The sequence below is a fragment of the Hesperophylax consimilis genome, chromosome 3 (genome assembly GCF_061612785.1).
Source record: "Hesperophylax consimilis isolate HC1 chromosome 3, BYU_Hcon_1.0, whole genome shotgun sequence".
NCBI lineage: Eukaryota > Metazoa > Arthropoda > Insecta > Trichoptera > Limnephilidae > Hesperophylax > Hesperophylax consimilis.
In genome coordinates this window covers 27,021,115-27,043,192 of record NC_142838.1, presented here as the reverse complement: position 1 = coordinate 27,043,192, position 22,078 = coordinate 27,021,115, and the positions used below count along the sequence as shown (strand labels likewise).

Below are 22,078 nucleotides of genomic sequence, written 5' to 3'. Positions count from 1 at the left end.
GTCTGTGATTTCTCTAACACAGAAACTATTTTCAGTTTGCACATCATTTCGATCATAAAATATAATGTTAAAAAATCCAATTAAACTGTCTTAAAATATAATGTTAAAAAAGTCAATTAAACTGTCTTAAAATATAACGAATTTTTTCTTCTTTGTTTTTCAATTGCTTGTGTTGAAACTATTCTTCCTTGTTAATCAATTACTTGTGTTGAAACTGGGGCTAAGTTGAATAAAAGTAGTAATTAATTGGCTTAAAATTTTGCAGATTGGAATTTCTCTTTAAAGAAATGCTATGCTAGTTACATAATTAACAAATGGAAGAAATCACGATCGGAAGACGAAATAGAACTGATTGACTCTACCGAGGAGCCCCTAAGCTTGGATCATGGCATTTCTGATTCCCTGTCCATCTTTGGGACCAACAAAGACGGCTATTCATTATTCATCACATTTATAAGGAAGCCCCACAGAGTATCTGACGTTATATTGGAACTGACATTGCCCTGCGGGACCCGTCTACAACTTCCCAGTGAGTAATTTGATTTTATTTTCAATACAGTATTCTCACCTTCAGTGCCAATATTGGGAAGAAGTCTCAGGTACCTGATGGGAAGATACGTTGTGGAATGGAGACATTGCCAAACACCCAATGACAATCCCGATGACATCTGTTATAGGCACTGGTACTGGACTACTTTCAAGGGTCGTAATAAATGTCACACAACTATGGTACAAAATGTTTTTTTTTGCTGATTTCATCTGTAGAAGTGTTAGAAAATGAATTTGGATGATAAAAGGCGCATTTTTTGCAAATTACAATACGTAAAAACAAATAAACAAATTCCAACCTACATGTGCTTACGTGAGCTAAATAATAAGTATTACGGATTGTAAGAGCAAATCAATTTTTCTAGTATTTTTGATTAGGTAACATGATTCAAAATCAACAAAAGCGGAGAGTTTTTTTATGATTTGGATGTTTGTTTGTTCTTACAGCAACAAAACTAGTTATTTCTAGAAAAAATGTCAAAGTAATGCTGGAAATGGCAAAGTAATGATTTTGCCGAACTTGAGCACTCGTCGACCTTGGTGGCAGTGCGGTAGGCTTTCAAGGATCGGCAAGAGGTCGCGGCTTAAAAACCCGGCAGAGCAAATGAAATTTTAAATCGCTTAATTATGTGGATTATTTCACATATATTAAAAAATATATATTTAATAAATATTATATGTTACGTTACCTTTGGACTACTTCCAAATTCCAATATCGCTGTTAACGGGGAACGGCTGCGAGCTCTTTTTCAAACAAATATTAAATTTGGATTTCGTACCAAAACACCATACTGATTAATTATTTATTGTAATAATTAATAATTGTCAAAATTGCTTCTGAAATCTTTAATGAATCAATTTATTTAATGGCCTGTATTTTATAATTTGAAACAGAAATAAACAAAATAGCACAAATCCGTGCTAGATATTTGCTACATCTTTTGATTAACTCTTGACAAGCCAAGATGCCAAACTAAACGTCTGCAACAAAGTGGGTCTTTGGATGACCCCATGCATTTTCTGTTTTCTGCAATTTTAAACTACAGAAATCCCAATTATTCAGTAAATTAATGGTAACTTACTACTTAGAAACAGGTAAAATACTAATATGATTTGTCAAGTATTTAAGCTAATATAAGGATGATAGTAATTTTGGGTACCACCAGTTGGCTGCGGGATACTTAAAAAAATATTTATTCAATTTGGTAATGTAACCTGGCCTCAAATCCAAATTAAAAATTTGTTTGAAAATGGCCACGCAACTGTTCCCCTTGAAGCGAAACGTTACTTGAAATGGCTTTGATTGTATTTAGGACCAAGTCTGAGTATAATAACCAAGTAGGTAGGTACTTCGCAACCTTTCTTTTTCCCATCGACTTTTTACCCCTATCCATTTTTTAATCCCCACAACATACCCCTATTGGGGATGCTATGGTCTCACTGGCTCCAGACTGTTGGGAGAAGTTGGGAAAAGTTGTTATCTTACCATTTCTTTTAAATAATCTTATTTAAGTAAACTTGTTATATTCAAATGCTCAATAAATTGATTGATAAGTTTTTAACCATTTATTATTTAGATCAAGATGACACAATGATTTTCGATGGGTCTTCTTCAACATGGAGAGCCGGTGGACTATCATTGACACTGCTGAGGCCCTTCCAAAGCTGGAGAATCGTCTTCAATGGAATGCTTCAGAAACAAAGCAAATCAGGATCTACAGATGCAGACATGCAACATGTGCGATTTAATTTTATGTGAGTAATTTTCTTTTATCTAACAAACTTACGAATTTTCACAAACTATGAATACCTTTAAAATGCTTTGGAGATTTAAAGTTAATTTTTCTGATTTTGATCACAGTATAAAAAGTGTTTAATTTTGATATTTCCATTAATAATTATTGATTTTAAAACGATCTAAAATCCTACATTCCGAAACGGTTCCAGCCAGGGCTGGCCCTGAGCCAACGAGCCCCCTGGCATTCTCTTGTCCAAACCAGTAAGCCTAGATAGGTGATCACTGTAATCAATAATATTAGGTTGATTTGTATTTTTATGATGCGCCGTTTTTGTGAAAAATAATCTCAATGGCGATGTGTGAGGACTGTTATGCTGCTTACATATTTGCGAGCCGAGCCACGAAAGGAACGAAGCAACCGCAAGCGGCGTTTGGTGCCATTTTCTGATGCCAGAAAAAAAGGAAGAAAAACAATTGTTCCAGTTATTTCATTTCTTATACAGGATTCAGCAAGAAAATTAGACAGTTTAAATCTCCACTGACAAAATGTTTTTATGGATAAGAAGTTTAGTCAAGAACAGCAACGAAATGTGACTGGAGTTTAAATACCCGAGCTTTAGCAATAGTACCAATTTTACACTTTACGAACTTGCATGTTATGGAACATTTAGAAATAGACTGATTTCGATGATCTCAGATGGATTGGAGATTCGGTTCCCCAGAGAACACCAGATGACTCCAGCGTCAGCTTGATGGCAGAAGCCGTTGCATCAGAACCCTGGAGAGGTCCCAATTGGATGGATGGGATGTAAGTACACACAGACTCTTTTACTTTTAATCGCGGTGTAAATGTTACGCGGCGCATATGGTCGGAATAGCGAATTATTTGACTTATTACCACGGCACAAAACTAAAAACTAAGCCGGGCTAAGACCGGCTGAACTACCAATATTGAACCGATGCGACGCGCGACGCCTAAAAATCTGTTAATGAAGACGGATTCATTTTAAAGATGCATTCAAATATAGGTACATTTCTTTCTCAGCCAATATATTAAAAAAGTTAATAAAATTTTGGCACTTCTTATTACTTGTATCACTTCTTGCATATGTGTATTATTACACAAATGTATTATTTTATAATACGCATTTTACACCCTATATTATAATACCTGTACATTTATATGTACTCGTATTCATATTAATTAACATTAAATTTGAAATTGAAATAAACATTATTAGTATTAATAATTAACGCCACTCAATCAATTTAAGAAGAAAAAAACATTTCAAGGCAATTTTTTTATCAAGAGAAAAATTTATATGCAATGTTTTTTTAACCAGAAGTAAACGCGTGCAAATGGTTCAATTGTTATTATATCTCAGCTAAAAAATAACTTCAACTACGTACCTATAATATTCATGTAAGGTACGTTGGGGGTTAGGGAAAGAAACATTTGTCCACTTTGGGTTTTTTTAATTGAAGAATCTACGGTGTCCCCATAAAGGGTTTAATTTTATTTTGCTGTATTTAGCTTTTAATTATGCTAGTATTTTTTTTTAATAATCGAGTTATACACTGCTAAAATACCAAAAAACTGCCAAAAAAAACTTCCTGTAAATTATTTTTCTATATGGTAACGTCGAAAATTTGTGGGGCAAAACCGGAATTCATTCAAAAAGTACTTACTTATTTCTTACTCCTTTTGCCAAATTAGCCTGTAATACTTTAATTGTTTATCTGCACAACAAAAACAGGTATTTCATTTTAAATTTTAGTAAAACGATCTACCCCTTGTGGGGTAAGATCGACGTAGTGTTCGTCAGTGTTTTGGAAATAAGGTTTGAAGAATATTTTTATAAAATTCTCACATAGTAGAAAGCTTTCCTGTTTATACGCACCCAAATATGTCATCATGTAGGTGTTCGGCATTGCAATTGTTCGTTTCGGACTTGTTATTTTACCGCCTGTCTTTTCTGTTGATTTATTTACTGTACATTACTTACTATAAAAAATTTTAGGTCGCGTAATTAATCACGCGAATTTCGGCAAAGAGAATTCAAGTCCTGTCACTTTACGCGCGAAACTGAGATATTTATAGCCATTTTAAAAAGGAAGGAGAATACAAACACACAATACAATATGCGAACGTTGTAAATTGTTTGGTGTTGTAATATATAATATTATAACAATACATATGGGCAGAGATGTGCAAAATGGGTACCCAAAACCATTTGAAATGCAAAATGGAAATGGGTCAAAATTTTTCCATTTGAAAATGCAAAATGCAAAATGGTTTTTAGAAAAGCATTTCAAATGCAAAATGCAAAATACCTATTTTCAAAATGCATTGAAAATGCAAAATGGTTTCTCAGGTCAAACAATTAAAATAATTATAGAATTTTTAAACAAATTTGTCATTTAACCCTCCGTCAGGCACACCTATGGGCGAACCGAAATCGGGCGCACCCGGCCTGAGAGGCCACCAATATATTTTTAGCCCCCACCTTCCACTATATTAATTCTAATACAAAATACTTGTCGGCTAGTCTTGACTAGGATCTATAGAAAGGAATTAAACCAAATATAACACAAAATAACCAGTTTATTAAACATTACCATCCATAAACTAAAATAAACAATTTTCCAAAAACAGTGTTCAAAATAATTGGTCAAACCGAGCTCCATAAAAGTAATAAAAGTTTTAAAGTAATAAAAATTTAAAGGTAAGGTAGGTGGTAGTCTCTACTGACTGCAGCCGTAGCAAGATATGGACGATGAGGTTCCCAAATCAGCAGCCGAAAAACAGGTTTGGCACAGCGCGTTTACGTGGAGTAAACAGATCGGTTGATGACAACCTAAACATTCGTAATTCGTCATCCTCCTAAATCCTGATTCAAACACGTATATTCCACACTTTTGCCTTTTTTGAGGTGTTGTAGGGGATGTGTTTTATTGGAAGCGAGTTTGCAACTGAATGGGCATTCCACTTGTATTCAGACTTCGCCCGCTTCGCCGAGCTAGTTGTCCGATGTCGCTCTCGTCGCCTAAATCTTCAACCAAAGCTGGATCTTCAGAAGCATCATCATCGAGAAGAAACGTCACCATATCATCAGCATCATTGCGTTGAGAGAGATCATCTTTTCTAGCCATTTCTGCAGAAACATATGTATATAAAATGCCTAAAACTGAAATTATAATTCAATCGGGCGCACTCTGCCTGAAAGGCCAGGGTCCAATACAGAACTTATTTCTCAAGATACTGATAAACTTCATACAGAACAGGCATAATTGAGTATAATGAACAACTGCAAATAAAAATATCCTGAAAAAGGTCACCTTCAAAATTGTGATGCAATCGGGCGCAGGCGGCCTGTGAAGCTGAGTGTAAGGTGTAAGTGAGCTGCGTAAAGACCGACGACTGACTGAAGACGGGCGCCGTGTAAGGTTCCTAAAGTTAGGCGAGTAAAATGAGGGAAGGGCGGGGGGCCGCCTTTGAGAATTGGAGAGGGAAAAAATGTCTTTTGTTGGCCTCTGAGGCCGGCTGCGCCCGACCGAGGGTTAATAATGGACATCAATGTAGAACAAACATATTACATGATGGTAAATCCAAAAACACCACGACTACAGATTATGAAACCACAAAAAATTTGCGCGGGACTAATGTTGCCAACGTAAAAACATAGAAACTGCTATCTAACATTTAATATTACAGCGTCCTGGCCATGTTCAGTATTTGAATCAGTATTTTTTGTAATGGTATCACTCAATTGACAAATGTAAATTATCTCTCATAGCGAGGTTGAGGACCGACTGATATTTGGCGCTTATGAAAAAAAGATGAGTGGAGATAGTAGGAAGAATGTTGCAAAAAAGCATTTAAAATGGAAAATGCATTGAGAAAAGCATTTAAAATGCAAAATGCAAAATGGTTTTTAGAAAAGCATTTAAAATGCAAAATGCAAAATACCCATTTTGCATTTTGCATTTCCATTTGAAATGGATTTATTTGAAATAAAGAACATCTCTGCATATGGGAATAGCGGTGTCCGCCCGGCGCAGAGTAACCTTTCCTGTACCTACTAGCACCACCACCACCGCAAATTCACCCGTTCGTACCTGTGAAAGTTTGGGAATATATATGGCGTTTTGAATGGAAACGGCGTAAGATCGAAAGTGTCATATTCCGATCTCCCCCCGGAAATTTGTCAAGGGGGAAAATCCAAAAGAAAGCTACAGCCGAAACCGAGTCAGATTAGGAAACCGGAGTCTGGAGTTCCTAAACTACTTTAAAATCGAAAAGAAAGCTACAGCCGAAACCGAGCCAGATTAGGAAACCGGAGTCTGGAGTTCCTAAACTACTTTAAAATCGAAAAGAAAGCTACAGCCGAAACCGAGTCAGATTAGGCACCGGAGTCTGGTGTTCCTAAACTACTTTAAAATCGAAAATAAACCTACAGTCGAAACCGATGGCTTGCCTGGATCTGTATATTTACGATGGGGTAAGATCGGATATCTCACAATTTCACGAGAAATTTTAATTTTTACAAAACGCACCACACAACCCCCTGTCCTGTCACTATACGCGCGAAATCGAGATATTTAAGAGCCATTTTAAAAAGGAAAGTGAATACAAACACGCAATACAATATGCGAACATCGTTAATTGTTTGGTGTTGTATTATATAATATTATAACATATGAGTTCCTAAACTACTTTAAAATCGAAATGAAACCTACAGCCGAAACCGAGTCAGATTAGGCACTGGAGTCTGGAGTTCCTAAACTACTTTAAAGTTAAATAAAGTATCTAAACAAAGAATTTGAAATCTATTCGATGGCTTGCCTGGATCTGTAGATATTAACGATGGGGTAAGATCGGATATCTCACAATTTCACGAGAAATTAGAATTGTTTAAAAAACGCACCACAAAACCTAACACTTTGGCCGCTTCTAGCCGGCTTCAGCCGGCTGAAGGAGGAGCGAGGCACAATAAAGTTGCCCCTGTTTAGAGGTAATTGGTGCATATTATAATGTTACCAGGGTGCCGCAAAATCGCATTTTTCGGTCTTCCCCATAGACATATGAATATTAGGTCTTCCCTATATTCGGATTTACCCCGTATGTATGTGAATAATTGTTTGAATATGAATTTTAAATAGTGTATTGTGTGACACAATACACTACACAAGAAAATTAAAACAGTTAAACATTTTAATGCATTGTACCAGAACAATGAAATTACATAAGAACCCATATCTACCATGTGGTATGTTGAAGGTATGTACCTACCACAGAGTAAATATCGTTCTTACGTCAGTGGTACTTACCTGCACTCTATAATTTCTTTATTCTGTGAAATAAAGGGAATCATTGTGAAAATATTAGTTTTACTGAATGTCAATAAATTATAGCAAGTAATTTAATAATCAGCTTTGCGCGAAATTTCGTTAAGGTGAAATAAATAATAATAAAATACGTAACTCAATGCATTAAAATAACATTTTCACGAGCCAGAAAATGTATTATCAAAATATCTCTCATTAGAATTAAAATGTTCTTGTAATCTTATTTTTTTTTGATAAACCCTTGAGAAATATGGAAAACACGATTTAGTAGGTATTTTATAAAATTTATTTTGGTAATTATTTACCTAACTACAAGAAACAACTATTTACATGCGCAAAATAGGTTATTAGTTTGTTATGCATAATTAGATTGAATGGAAACTTTCATAAATGACTCCAACATTCCATATTCAATGGCGGCAAACGGGTCGTTTTATAAGGGAAATTTTGAAATTTCATTGGATTAAAATAGAATTTGATTGCATCTTTTACCATCTTTCCAAACATAATTAGTTGTTTCTTGGAACAATTATGTTGAAACGATGTGTAATTTACATAAAATGTGTGTATAAGTGCGGCACTTAGGTAAATATTTACCATTGACGGACAACGTTGGAATATATTGATTCGATACATTGGTCGATGATGCTGTTACATATTGTGTAGAAGTGTTTGAATTGTGACACAAATAGACAAGTTGAACACTAATACTAAAAAAAATTGACTCCCCTGTCGCATCCTTGACTAAAAGACGTTCTTATTCATTGTATAATGTGTATGTTGCGGCATATCACATATTTATCTAAAAGAACACCGTCTGTGGATGTGTTAATGGAAATTTCGAAGCTCCGTAGTTCATGGCGAAAATTATGCTGAAAATAGTTTCTTTTACCCTGAAATTCAAGACAGAAGAGCTGTTTAAAATTCATGGCGCCAGAACCAACCATTCACGAGGTTTTAGTTGGACATGTATACAGATTTTCTCCGCCAAAATTTTATCAATTTTTTTTAGTAAGATAACATAATTTGTGATTTTTAATTTATTTTTCTAGTATACTTTATTAATAGGTATTACGTTTTTTCATTAATTTCCATATGATTTTCTAGAACGCAGTCTGAAAAGCGAGGTTATGACCAGTATGGCAGTATGTGTGGAACCATCATAATGGGAGAGAAGGAAGACACGGTGACCACCTCAATGTATGGTCTAAGACAGAGGGTGTGGCAGCCTGTACTGGGAAATCTGCGGAGATCACTGACCATCGTGGGGGCAGCTTCCGAGGGAACCATTTATCAAATCGGAGCAGAGTCGTTTACCAATGGCCTGACACAGTTAGTCAAAACTTATTTGTTTCCTAACGCTAGGAATGAGAGAGTCTTAAACTTGCGTAATACGAATATCATTTCAATTAGATAAGGGCACTCCATTTTACTGGTCACATCGTATCTGAACCAGTCAACGAATCACAGACAAAAAAATTCCTGTGAACATTTTTAGGAATTGAATTCAAATTTTGTATGTCGGGAGGGTTGTATATTGCATATCACATTATTTCATAAATTTAGCTATTGTTTATTTTGTTCCTTGAACTATCTTTGAGAGATTAAGGGGTCTGGAGACGATCAATGTCAATTTTTAATGTGCTTCCGTCATTGACAATGTGCGTTGAAGTGTGATTGACGGATCTTCAATCAATCTGTCAATATTTTTTCGCCCCAATTGCTTTGTTGACGTTTTGTGTAAACAGTAGGTACACGAGGTACCCTCCTACCTAAAGTGAATGAATACAGTGGTAATTTTTTGATTTCACTTTCCGTAACTCTGAACAATCGCGATATGATGCTATTATAATTGAAACCAATCTGAATCCGCTATGAAACTGAATTCCAAAGAGCTCGATCATTCATGTAATTAGTCGATGGGCTCGATAGATAGGGCAATTGAACAAACGAGTGTCAACCGCACTGCGAAACGATTATTCCGCTGCGTCAATGGAATTTATGCGCTCAATCAAATACACATGTATTCGCTCAATCAATTGTCAATAGCTTCAATTGCTTCAATTTCTTCAATTGACTCTCTAATAGATCAATAAATTAACAATGTTATATCGCATCAATGACGTAAATTGACTTTTTATATTGATGGTCTCCGGGGCACATATTATCATTAATAATACTACAATTCTTCACATTTCAGATTTAAGTTTGGACATGTCAGATTACCAAATGGAGACGTACAGGCTTTTGAATCATTTGATTTAAATATGTCAACCATTGGAGAACACGACTCAGATTTACCTAAATCATTCACCATAAAGTTATCAAGTAATTAACCCCTTTCATAAATAATTTTAGCTCGTTATTTTTTTATTTATGAAAACATTAATCCAAAACCTATTTTTTAACACTATTCCAGCTAAATCCAGGAATTATGTCCTTTACATAAGCCTAAATAAAGAACTAAAACAAACCTACAAAAGCAGGACATGGAAAATAGTTTTGGTACCATTTCAAGCTGGTATAAATGGAAATCAAGGGTCTGGGTTTTTACAGCTCTGGTATCCGTATAGAGGTAAGAATACCTTAAAACAATTTACTAATAATAATATTTTGTTGTAGGTAAGTAAATTTTTTTAAGGTGTAACTGAACACCTTAAAAAAATTATGTATATTATATAAACATGTGACTAATTTAAAAAGGTGTAAAGTTTCATTAACAAACAACACTCTAAAATCCAGTCTTTATCAAACAATTTGTAATAGATAATTACATACAAATACATTTTTTTGTATGAACCTGTACCGAGGTGGAAGAAATTTAATTGAATTTCAAAAAAAAATTTACTGAATTTTAATATTTTAAATTATAATGAAATTGGAACAAAAAATGAAACAAAGAAGTAAAGCTAAGGGGAGGGGGTGTAGTTCTATTTTTTTTATAGAGCTTACAGGGAAGGAACAAAGAAGCAGTCAGAATAAACTAGAAATATTTACATACAAGCTGACGTGTACCCAGCGTTGCTTGGGGGTTTTTAACAAGACCGTCTTAGCCAGGCATTGCCGCATTGGCATACTAAGTTTGAAATAAACCTGAAGCATAACACAAACCATTTCTATCACAATTTCATTCTATAATTTTATTAGAGGGGTTCAAGGCCCTAGGCTGGGGAATCCTGGGCTTAGGCGGATGTCCTCCCCTGATCGAGTCGACGCGTTATGTCTGTATCTGGCACTAAACATGTCACATTTATTAGAAAAAATGATAGATTTGTAGTTGTGGCGCCAGTTGTAAACATTTTATTTCCTTATTTTTTTCTCACCATATTTTCAAGGAGTGGCAGCTGCTTCCCCCCTGCCCCCTCCCGACACCCATGCCACCTGTAGCGATAAATTGTTCGAGAATTATTCTGAATAAAACCTTCATTCCCAGCATTTCCATACCATGAAAGAGAAAACACAGTAAAACAGAATTTATTTTGACAGGGGAAATGCCATTAGAGGAACACATCAATATAAAGCAATTGCAATGGTTGAGTTTGGATGACTTGGATGCCAAGGTCCCCTTGTGCGCAACTTTCAAGGAAAGAGTGGCCACCTGCCCTGATGCCGTAGGGGGCAAGGGGGCCTCTTTGGCACTGCTGGCTTCAGTCAACACTGATCAGGTAAAAAACATAAAATCAACTAAACAGTAGGTTTGTGTACTCAATACCTGGTTTCTCTGGTGTCCTCTCCTATTATAGGATGACTATCAAGGCTGATGACTACCAAGGAATAGATAAGTTCATTCCTTACTAACCTAAGCCACGCAATTTGTTTTTATTTGGTGGTGTTATACCATTACAACACCACTTAAATGCAAATTTTATCTTGAGAAGTAAACTGAAATGATTTGTTACGTGGATATCAGTTTCATAATACATATTGGCACGATTTTTATTGCAGTACGAGGTACCAAATGGCTTCTGTTTAACAACACGGGCTCTTGAATGCCAGTTGACCCATTACCCGGAATTACAGCAAGCGGTGCAAGCCATTACCGATGTTGGCTCCAATTACAGTGAATCAAACCTTAAAGGCGCTTGTGAGAGGTATTTAACTTGCTACTTATGCACAACGTAATTTTACCGAATACCTACATTTAAGCATAGAGTTAACATCTTTGCCTTTTATATCAGAATGTAATAAAATTTTAGATACGTACTAAGAATGATGGTTTGAAGTGAAATCAATATCAAAATCTGCATAAAGTAGCATTTGTGGAAAAATTGTAGATTCTACGAGCGTCCATTACAATGTAATAAAATTTTAGATACGTACTAAGAATGATGGTTTGAAGTGAAATCAATATCAAAATCTGCATAAAGTAGCATTTGTGGAAAAATTGCAGATTCTACGGGCGTACATTACAATGTAATAAAATTTTAGATACATACTAAGAATGATGGTTTGAAGTGGAATCAATATCAAAATCTGCATAAAGTAGCATTTGTGGAAAAATTGCAGATTCTACGGGCGTACATTTCAGACTTGGGTTCGAACTTTAATAGCCGTGTTCTCAAGAATTATGTGGTCAAACATAATAAAATTTTAGATTCGTACTAAGAATGATGGTTTGAAGTGGAATCAATATCAAAATCTGCATAAAGTAGCACTTGTGGAAAAATTGCAGATTCTACGGGCGTACATTTCAGACTTGGGTTCGAACTTTAATAGCCGTGTTCTCAAGAATTATGTGGTCAAACATAATAAAATTTTAGATTCGTACTAAGAATGATGGTTTGAAGTGGAATCAATATCAAAATCTGCATAAAGTAGCACTTGTGGAAAAATTGCAGATTCTACGGGCGTACATTTCAGACTTGGGTTCGAACTTTAATAGCCGTGTTCTCATGAATTATGTCGCCAAACATAATAAAATTTTAGATACGTACTAAGAATGATGGTTTGAAGTGCAATCAATATCAAAATCTGCATAAAGTAGCATTTGTGGAAAAATTGTAGATTCTACGGGCGTCCATTACAATGTAATAAAATTTTAGATACGTACTAAGAATGATGGTTTGAAGTGAAATCAATATCAAAATCTGCATAAAGTAGCATTTGTGGAAAAATTGCAGATTCTACGGGCGTACATTACAATGTAATAAAATTTTAGATACATACTAAGAATGATGGTTTGAAGTGGAATCAATATCAAAATCTGCATAAATTAGCATTTGTGGAAAAATTGCAGATTCTACGGGCGTACATTTCAGACTTGGGTTCGAACTTTAATAGCCGTGTTCTCAAGAATTATGTGGTCAAACATAATAAAATTTTAGATTCGTACTAAGAATGATGGTTTGAAGTGGAATTAATATCAAAATCTGCATAAAGTAGCACTTGTGGAAAAATTACAGATTCTACGGGCTGATTCTAATATCTGCATAAAGTATTATTAGTGGAAAAATTGCAGATTCTACGATTTCATACTTGGGTTCGAACTTTGATAGCCGTATTCTCAGGAACTATGTGGCTGAACGCAATATAATGGTTTTATTTTTCAGGGCTACAAAATTAATTGAATCTACTGCAGTTTGCAACATAGTGAAAGAACATGTTGTATCTTCATTTGAAAACTTGTGTGAATCTGAAAATGATGATTTAGCACCTAAAGATCTTTACTTTGCCATTCGTTCTTCAGGTAAAATAATTTATCTCTCATTAAAACTGTATAGTATGATTTAATTAAAATAATATTCATCATCACAGGGCTGAACTCCAGGTTCTTATTTGATCTCCTCAAGTGGCTATGGCCCATAGTTTAATTCCAGTCCTCGGGCCTTCTTACCATGTTCCAATCCTCTTCCAGGCAGTCAGGTCAACTTTTTCTTAGTCTGTCTCTGGGGTTGCATTATTCTCAGTGTTCTCTCACATGGATTATTTTGCTGTTTTTGTGACTTACAATTCTGAATTCTTTTTTTTCCTTTCCAAATCAGGTATTGGCGAGGATTCTGAAGAACTTTCTGCAGCTGGTCAAAATGCTACAATTTTGGGATGCAAATCTGTCGAAGATGTTCTCAAAGGAATACAAGAGTGTTGGTCATCGCTTTTCACATTTCAAAGTGTGGAGTATCGCAGGTAATTTTAACATAATATGAAGTACATAAATGGATAGAAATATAAGTCTTTCCTGAAAATAAACACAAATACATTGTTTAAAACCACAATTTTACCCCCATCAATTGATTTTGAAAACACCTTTCCTTAGCGAGAACGAAAGTTATACTAAAAAATTAATAAAAAATAGTCGTTAACAGCGGCAACTAGCTCAACACACAGTGGCAACTAGGAGCAACACACTCCCAAAATTTCAGTCAATCTAAAAATAATAATTATCAACCGATAATAATATCAAAGCAAATAACAGTAATAAGAATAATACTATGTATTGTTATTATAAGGATGGGATGTTTTACAGAATTTGAACAATTCATCAATTTTAAAGGCTCATTTTTGGGTTTTGTGAAGTCCTATTCAAGTTCTGTTATTATATAATTATAGGCTAGTTGCTTGATAACAGAACTTGAAAAAATCAGCTAGCTTCAGAATGGAATTCCTGTTTTATATCATGATTTATGGACTTTTTTTGTGACACCTCATAAGGGCGCTCCTGTCTGCACTGTGTAAAGACAGAGGGGAACTATATCGCCACCCGGTTGTTGGGCAGGCAAGGGAGGTGAATTTACTTACAAAAAATAAAAAAAGGATAATTACATTTGACATTCAGTATTTGGCAGGCAGGGCAGGGAAAAAAAATATTTCCATAATTTAAAGTGTTCAACGAGGCAAAAAAGTTTGAGAATCTCAGATCTATATCATTCAAATAATAATTTTTGTACTTAAGTAACTTTTTTTAAAAGTGGCGTCCTTAGTTAATAGTTTTCTTATTTGCGTCATCTACTTCGTTGGGAAATTTTAAATAGTTTTGTTTGACAGTGTAACGTTTGCGTAAAGTAAACTTCCCGGCATAAAGTATTGGAATGGGGATTGTTTTGCGTTATTGGAATAATTGTTTTTCTATGATTCAGGCAACACGGCCAACAAGTGCAGTGTGGTATGGGGGTTGTTGTTCAAGTTATGGTGGATGCCAAAGCAGCTGGAGTTATGTTCACTCGACACCCTACCACTGGCAACCCTGCTCACATCTTCATTACTTCCAACCATGGACTGGGAGAGGTAATATTTTGAATCAATTTTTTTCAGTTCGAAGAACACCTTATTAAAATAATTTTAAATTAAATTTTTTTGTTTTTTTTTTTTATTGTTATGCCAATGTTAATGGCAATGCCAATTAAATAAGCTAGATTTGTAATGTCTACAAAGATTTTAATACAAAAAATAACAGTTTTGGAAAATTTATAAAATACATGTGTAGGTACTGTGTAATTTGACAATGGCAAAAAAACGTATTGGACTTGAACTTTGTTTTCGTTTTATGACACTCAGCTTACATGAGAACTAAGGTTTGAATCAGGATCTAATTCAAGATTACTTTTATAATATAATGTATTTTACATTGTTTTGACTTTTTGCTGTAATACATTTTCAGAGTGTAGTTTCTGGTCAAATAGAACCTGATACTATAATAATTAACAGAGATATTCACAACAACCTCTCAATTAAAAGTATCGAAGTTGGAAAGAAAGGAGCGAGAATTGTTTTGGACAAGTCCAAGAAATCAGGAACACAGACAGTACAAGATGAAGAGAATGCTGTTCCATCTTTGAGCCTTTTGGAAAAAGAGTGTTTGTTGCTTGGCAAAATAGCCATTCTACAAGAAAATCTATGGGGACTCCCAAGGGATATTGAATGGGCCATTGCACAGGTATTTTTTTTTGTTTTATCTGCAAACAGTTTATTAATCTACTGTAAGTACATCACCCAGAATAAGATAATATTGCCATTTATCTAACTAACCATCAAGTCCTTGCACCACAGGGGTAGGCAGAGAGAATGAAATGCCACACAACTCTGTATTGGCACACACTCCTAAGTTTATTCACATTGTCATTCATATCTCATGCATACTCTTTTGTTATGAATACTCTTGACATGAGACATGACCAAACCAACTAATTAACATGATCATACCATGTCTTCCTGAGACATCCCTTCTTCATCTTAGAGTCAGATATTCTCCTGAACACCTGACACGCCTTTCTCCGCCCATACGCTCCATGTGTGCAAACCATATATATGTATAATAAGTACCTTATTAATTTTTGGACCAAATTTGTTTTTTGGAAAGTCGTTAATCAATGTTTCTTACGAATAATAATAATATCCTTAAAGTGCATTGATATTTTTACTATCTTTTACTGAAGATAATGACTCCACTTCAATTTTTACTACAAATGCCTACCTAATAAATTGGAAGTACATTGAAAGAGAAAAGCTCCCTATCACCTTTTATTCAAGAATGATGTTTATAATCTTTAATTTAAAAAGGTTTCAATGTAGGGAGGAAAAATATCATTATTACATTCATGTTTCTTAACTTGCAGGATAGAATTTACTTAGTCCAAGCCCGGCCCATCACAAGCTTAAACAACTGGACTGAGTTTGAGTTGGCTCACGAGGCGGATACACCGGTTATGTCAGAAGAAGATCTATTAACTTTTGCCAATACTGGAGAGGTAAACATTATTGTTTCTGACACTATTAAGAAATTTATTGATACGCCGTGTCTAATTGTTTTAGATTCCCTCCCAACGGACTGAGATGTTCCTTTTTGAGAAGTTAAAATGCAGAAGAGAATCAATCATGGCGTTACAATGCGTTTTATTAATCTCAGTCTGTAGGAGGGAGAAAAAATGATAACCTGCCATCTGTCACAAAAAGCGCAAACCATCTGAACCACAACCAAACTCAGGTTCAACCCAAGATACATAAACTCTGGTTTGGATCTTTACTTAATTTCAACACGCCGCTTTAAAATAAAGTTTATAATTTTTTTTACAGGTTTTGCCGGGATCCATCTCACCTCTGTCTTTATCAGCTATTACTATAGTCCTAAATGACTCTATATCAGTGGCTAATGGAATACCAACTGCCAAATACGGCATGAAAATGTTGAGTTCCACAAACTACCATGTGGGCTTGAATGTGTATAACGTAAGTTTTATTTTTCATTTTAAATAAGTATTAGTAATTTCCATAATGAGGTATGAGCTTTGAAATATGTATATATTTAAATGTAAAAATTATTTCAGTCAATGTTAAGGCAATGCGAACCAACCATAACGACTAGCACCAAAACAATGGATCTAGCTATATCCGGGCACGTCGTTGTTGATGAAAACATGCACTCAATTGCACTTTATAGGAATAAAGGGATCGGCTTAATGACAAAATTTTTGTTATTTAGGGATATCGGTCTCGTAAGTAAATATTTTTATTGTTAATTAGTTAAGGCGATGCCATACGTAGTAATGCAAAATCATGTGTTTTTGGTTTGAAAACATGGTCGCCTAGAAATGTTTCAGATGCTTTAATTAAATACTGCAAGTAGAATACATCTTGGCCTTTGAAAAAATCGAGTATTTTTTAGATAAGTCTTTTTATAAGCCCAGAAAAAAATAATGTATAAGGCCTATGAAAACTGTTTAAAGTTCAAATTCAAATCTCCTAAGAAAAAACCCATTTTCGGTTATGATTTTATTTTATAATGTGGCAAATTAAGTTATTTATAAAATGATCAAAAAAAAATTAAATATTTATGCCTGAACATCCACAAAATAAAATAAAAGGCACTTTTTGGCCATGTTTTTTTTTTGCATAAATCAAAATAGGCGGATGGTGTTAAGCGGGAATTTAAACATTATCGCCATCTACGTAAGGCTTGTTATTGATAGCGGCTCAATTTAAAATATTACACGACGTAGTGCATCGCCTTAAATACTTTTGTGGCACCAACAAATAATTGGCCGCGATGGAAATCGAACCTAATAAGTTTAAGGTTTTTTTGGTATCGTTGAACAGGGTAAATCTGGACGCTTTTTAGAGTATAACGGGATTTGAAAAATAATCAATAATAAATAATTATGATTAATCATGTTACGAACATGTGAAGTACGAGGGTCATCCAGAAAGTAAGGTTACAACATTGATGTAGGATCAAAAATGTTGTACTTAATTGAAATTCATAGAATACTTATATATTAAACTATTTTTCAACATAATCGCCGTCGAGATGGAGACATTTCAATGGTTGGGGCACCAACTTTTGCATACCAGTGTCATAGAGCTCTGCCGCCAGCTCTTTCAGCCACTTCTTCACAGCTTCCTCGACCCCGTGATCGTTGGAAAAACGTTTCCCACCGAAAAACTCCTTTAGTTTGGTGAAAAGATGAAAGTCCGAAGGCGCCAAGTCGGATGAATAGGGGGGCTTGGTCACAATATCCCATCCAAGCGATGTCAGCAGCTTCTCTCGCGCGCATAGAGCCTGGCGTTGTCAGCAGCTCCTCTCTTGTCATGCAGGAAGCTGACTCCCCGGTTCAGCATTCCCATTCTGCTGTTTTGAAAGGCTCTTTTGAGGTTTTTTAAGGTATTGCAGTGTTAGCCTCTGCATTAATGGTATGTAGTCCCTTTATGCACAAAATCCACTTAAAGGACCCCCTTGTGGTCCCAAAAAACACTTGTCATCTGTTTTTTGGGACCGTAGGGGGCATGTCATGACTTTTCCGGCTGAATGGGTCGTCATGAACTTTTTTTAGGCTGGGGAAGATGAATGACACCTCTGAAGTGATTGTCTTTTAGATTCTGGGGTGTAGTGACACACCCACGTCTCATCCCCCGTCACTAAAGAGTCCAGAAAAGCTTCTCCCTCCTGTTAAAAATGATCCGAAAACGTACGCGGATCTCGCACGGATGGAAGGTGGCGGGAGCGCAGATAACCTCACCATCGGAAGAATTTACTGTGACTGAACAAAATGGCCGACAAACATGCGGGACTAAACAAACTGATCGTTAGAATCCCCCTACACGCCAGGTGCGCCAACTTAGAAACAAAAATTTTCCCCAGGCCACAGGAGCCCTTGTAACCTTACTTTCTAAATGGCCCTCGCACATTACTGCTTCCCCTCAAATACCCTTTGTGCGAAAAAACCCCGTCGGACGATACCAAAATATGTGTATTTTTATATTTTGGAATAACTTAATGAGTAAAACCTCAAATTCTAATATTTTATCATTGAAGATAATATTAACGACTCTCAAACGAAAGATGTGAACCAGAAAAATCAATAAAAAATTTAGTCGCATCTAGGTGTACCGGGGCTTATCTTTACCACTGAGCTAATTTGCCCTAACCTAACCTAACCCTATCCCCTTAGGTCATATTTGACTGTATCATACTTCGACTAAGAGCTACCAACATTTTCTTAACCCATATTTTTTTTGGAAGCTATCTTTATATATGATTCTACCCAAACTATAATACAAATCAACTCAGTGGTACAGCAAAGCCCCGGTAAGGCCGAGGTCCTGAGTTCAATTTCTAGATGCAACTGAATATTTTTCTGTTTCACATTTTTCATTTGGGAGTCGTTAATATTGTCTTCCATTTTTAAGTGTAGTTTCTGTTTTCGCAGTGATTAATCTCTTGTGGGAAAAATTATATCAATATAAATCAGTATCTTTTCGGTTTTGCAGTTTTTATGGAGAAATAAGTCTAACTGTGAAAAGGCAGTCGCTCATGCGAAGAAAATGGAGGTGGACCTAAGTAAGCAAAAGACTGCTCTAGAAATATTTAACTATCTTGAAGGAAAAATAGTTGAGGTGTCTGACAACTCTCTCTTCCATAGTAACTCCAGTGGGGCCAGTGCCATGTCCCAAGTAGTATTTCTATCCATTATTTTGGAGGGGCGTAGCGGTAAGTACAGCTTCCATTTCATAAACACTTCTGTACCAGTCAGTGGTCTGTACCTACATATTATCGGTGTACACAAAATTACTTACTTGAGCTTATTGCCGCGAACAAAACCAAAAATGTATTTAATATCAAACTGGAGATGCTGAACATACAATAAGGCCTCCCGCAGATGAGAGACTTTAGTAGCGGTGACATTTGGAAACTTTCTTTTAATTCGTAGTTCGACAACAAGGTTTTTTTTAAAGTTTATATTCCAGATTTAATAGATAACTTATTTAACTAGAAATATCTAAAATAAATACATTTTTTAATTATATTACACGTAAATACATAACAAAACAATATTGAGCATAAAATTGAACAATTTTTTTTAAATATAGCTACACTATTTTCATTTTAATGTTGTCTGAAAGGCATTATATATGTTGCCTCCCTCGTAACCAATGAATTGCTTGACATAGTGAGTATGTATGGTGTTTAAATGTAAGTTTTCGTGTTACCATGCAAAGTGTGTGTTTAACATAAGCCACCAGGTCAAAAAAGTCTCTGAAGGCTGTGCGGCTAAAATAGCCTGTGAACCCTAATACCGTGGTCGCCGTCACCGATGATGTCAGGCATCGCCCTCTCTTCAACCGAAGCTGGAAAAGCAGCTGGTTTGATGGAGTCCTCCCAGACTTTCTGAAACATGCTGGACCATGGACAAAACTATGGATCGCAAAACTATTTACTGAAGTTTTTAAATACGGAAAAATACCAAATATCTGGAAAAAGACTAAAGTTATTGTGATCCTTAAACCCAATAAGCCACCAGAGGTTCCGAAAAGCTACCGGCTCATCTTGTTTTTAAATACCATGAACAAACTCTTAAAGCGAATCATGCTCCGCAGGCTAGCTCCAATTCTACAGAATGTCGCTCCACAAAAACAAGCTGGCTTCAGACCAGGCCTTAACCTGGCACATTGAATCTGGTTTCCAGAAAAGACTTAAGACAGATCTCTCTGCAGCCTATGACACAGTGTTGCATTAAGTCCTCCTTGTTAAACCCTACGACACGATAGAGGATGGCAACACAGTGCGACTTATTGAGCAACTGATAACTTTCAGGGTTTTTCTAGGGGGGAAAAAAGCAAAAAAATATACCTCTCAAAATAATGCCCTTGCCCAAGGCACAGTGCTGGCCCATCGCTGTTTAACATTTACACCTGAGACATTCCTCACACTGAAGGCAGAAAATTTGCATGCGAAGATGTTATCGCCATCACAGCTCGAGCCAAAACCCTTTAGAGGAGCCGAAGAGACCCTTAATTCTGACCTAAAGGCTACGGAAGACTATTTCCTCAATTGGCGACTAAAGCCATATGGGTCGAAAACAGTTGCGACAGGTTTCCAGCTTAGCAACTCACAGGCGAATACCAAACATAGTTTGTGTTCAGTTTGATCCCCTTTCGGACTTTAGACCCCCACCCCCGCTATCTGGGAGTTACTTTGGACTTGGACAGGAGCCTGAGTTACCGGCAACACAGCAAATAGTGAGTAACAAAACTAGGACGAGGCTCAACTACAAAGTCAATAAGTTAGCTGGAACTAGCTTGAGATGCGATGCCAACACCCTAAGAACGGCATCCTTTGCCCTGGTTTTGTCAACAGCTAAATACTGTGCTCCAGTATGGGCTAGAAGAGCCCACACTTCCATGGTCAATGTTAATCTAAATACCACAATGTGAACCATCAGCGGGATACTATACCTCTCCCTAGGCTCCACGCACTTGCAAATATAACCTGCCAAATATCAGGCGTGAGATTGCAACACTGAGGGAATACAAGATTCGTCAAGAAGTTGCCACTCACCCAAAGTAATTAATATAATTATGTATACCCACTAAATGTTTGCTACAAGTGAAAAATTAATAATGCAATTTCTTGTAATATTAGCACTCTAGTACACCCAAAAGTCACGAGCCGTTACTGGCCACAACTAAAGTCTATCGTCTGCGGGGTGCCTTAATTTGTACACAATCATATATTTTTCACATATTCCATGATAAATCAAATACAAAAAATGAAGAAGAACTATTTAGGTCTTCCCCAACTTCTGAATCAAGTAAGTTTTTCTTTCACAAAACCTCAATACTCCCATATGAGGTTCCCGTAGAAGGATTGTGGTATACAAAATACTACTTTTCCATTATGTTAAATATATAAATAATTGCTGGTTACAGAATTTACAACAGAACTTTATACCGATATTGGGACCATTTTGTCTTCATGTTCTGACGTGATTTCGGCGCAAATTCCCGAAGAGTTAAAAAAAATAGCTAAGGCTCTTCAGTCTTCAGGGAGAGCTGAAGAATTCTCCCAACAACCCCCAGAAACAGTAATGAAGTGGTTGGAAGACAATTGCAGCAGTGTGCACAATTTGTTGGCACAATTTTTAAAAAAACATGGTCACAGGTGTATAAAAGAGGTCGGTACAAACTTATAAGTGGCAGAGAAAGAATAAGTGGTGAAGAATTATAAGTGCAACA

At 35.8% G+C, this 22,078-nt stretch overlaps 1 protein-coding gene across 1 annotated transcript in view; it reads left to right on the top strand.

The window, feature by feature from the left end:
* LOC149425192 (uncharacterized) overlaps positions 1 to 22,078 on the top strand; it is a 30,285-nt gene that overhangs the window by 5,262 nt on the left and 2,945 nt on the right. The window contains exons 3-19 of the mRNA XM_089651005.1: positions 266 to 529; positions 2,127 to 2,304; positions 2,985 to 3,095; positions 8,744 to 8,968; positions 9,837 to 9,964; positions 10,056 to 10,211; positions 11,123 to 11,301; positions 11,582 to 11,727; positions 13,186 to 13,322; positions 13,618 to 13,759; positions 14,710 to 14,857; positions 15,231 to 15,506; positions 16,186 to 16,317; positions 16,643 to 16,795; positions 16,894 to 17,061; positions 19,334 to 19,553; positions 21,773 to 22,017. Coding sequence (XP_089507131.1) covers positions 266 to 529; positions 2,127 to 2,304; positions 2,985 to 3,095; positions 8,744 to 8,968; positions 9,837 to 9,964; positions 10,056 to 10,211; positions 11,123 to 11,301; positions 11,582 to 11,727; positions 13,186 to 13,322; positions 13,618 to 13,759; positions 14,710 to 14,857; positions 15,231 to 15,506; positions 16,186 to 16,317; positions 16,643 to 16,795; positions 16,894 to 17,061; positions 19,334 to 19,553; positions 21,773 to 22,017 — 3,008 coding nt within the window. The remainder of the gene's footprint in view (positions 1 to 265; positions 530 to 2,126; positions 2,305 to 2,984; positions 3,096 to 8,743; positions 8,969 to 9,836; positions 9,965 to 10,055; positions 10,212 to 11,122; positions 11,302 to 11,581; positions 11,728 to 13,185; positions 13,323 to 13,617; positions 13,760 to 14,709; positions 14,858 to 15,230; positions 15,507 to 16,185; positions 16,318 to 16,642; positions 16,796 to 16,893; positions 17,062 to 19,333; positions 19,554 to 21,772; positions 22,018 to 22,078) is intronic.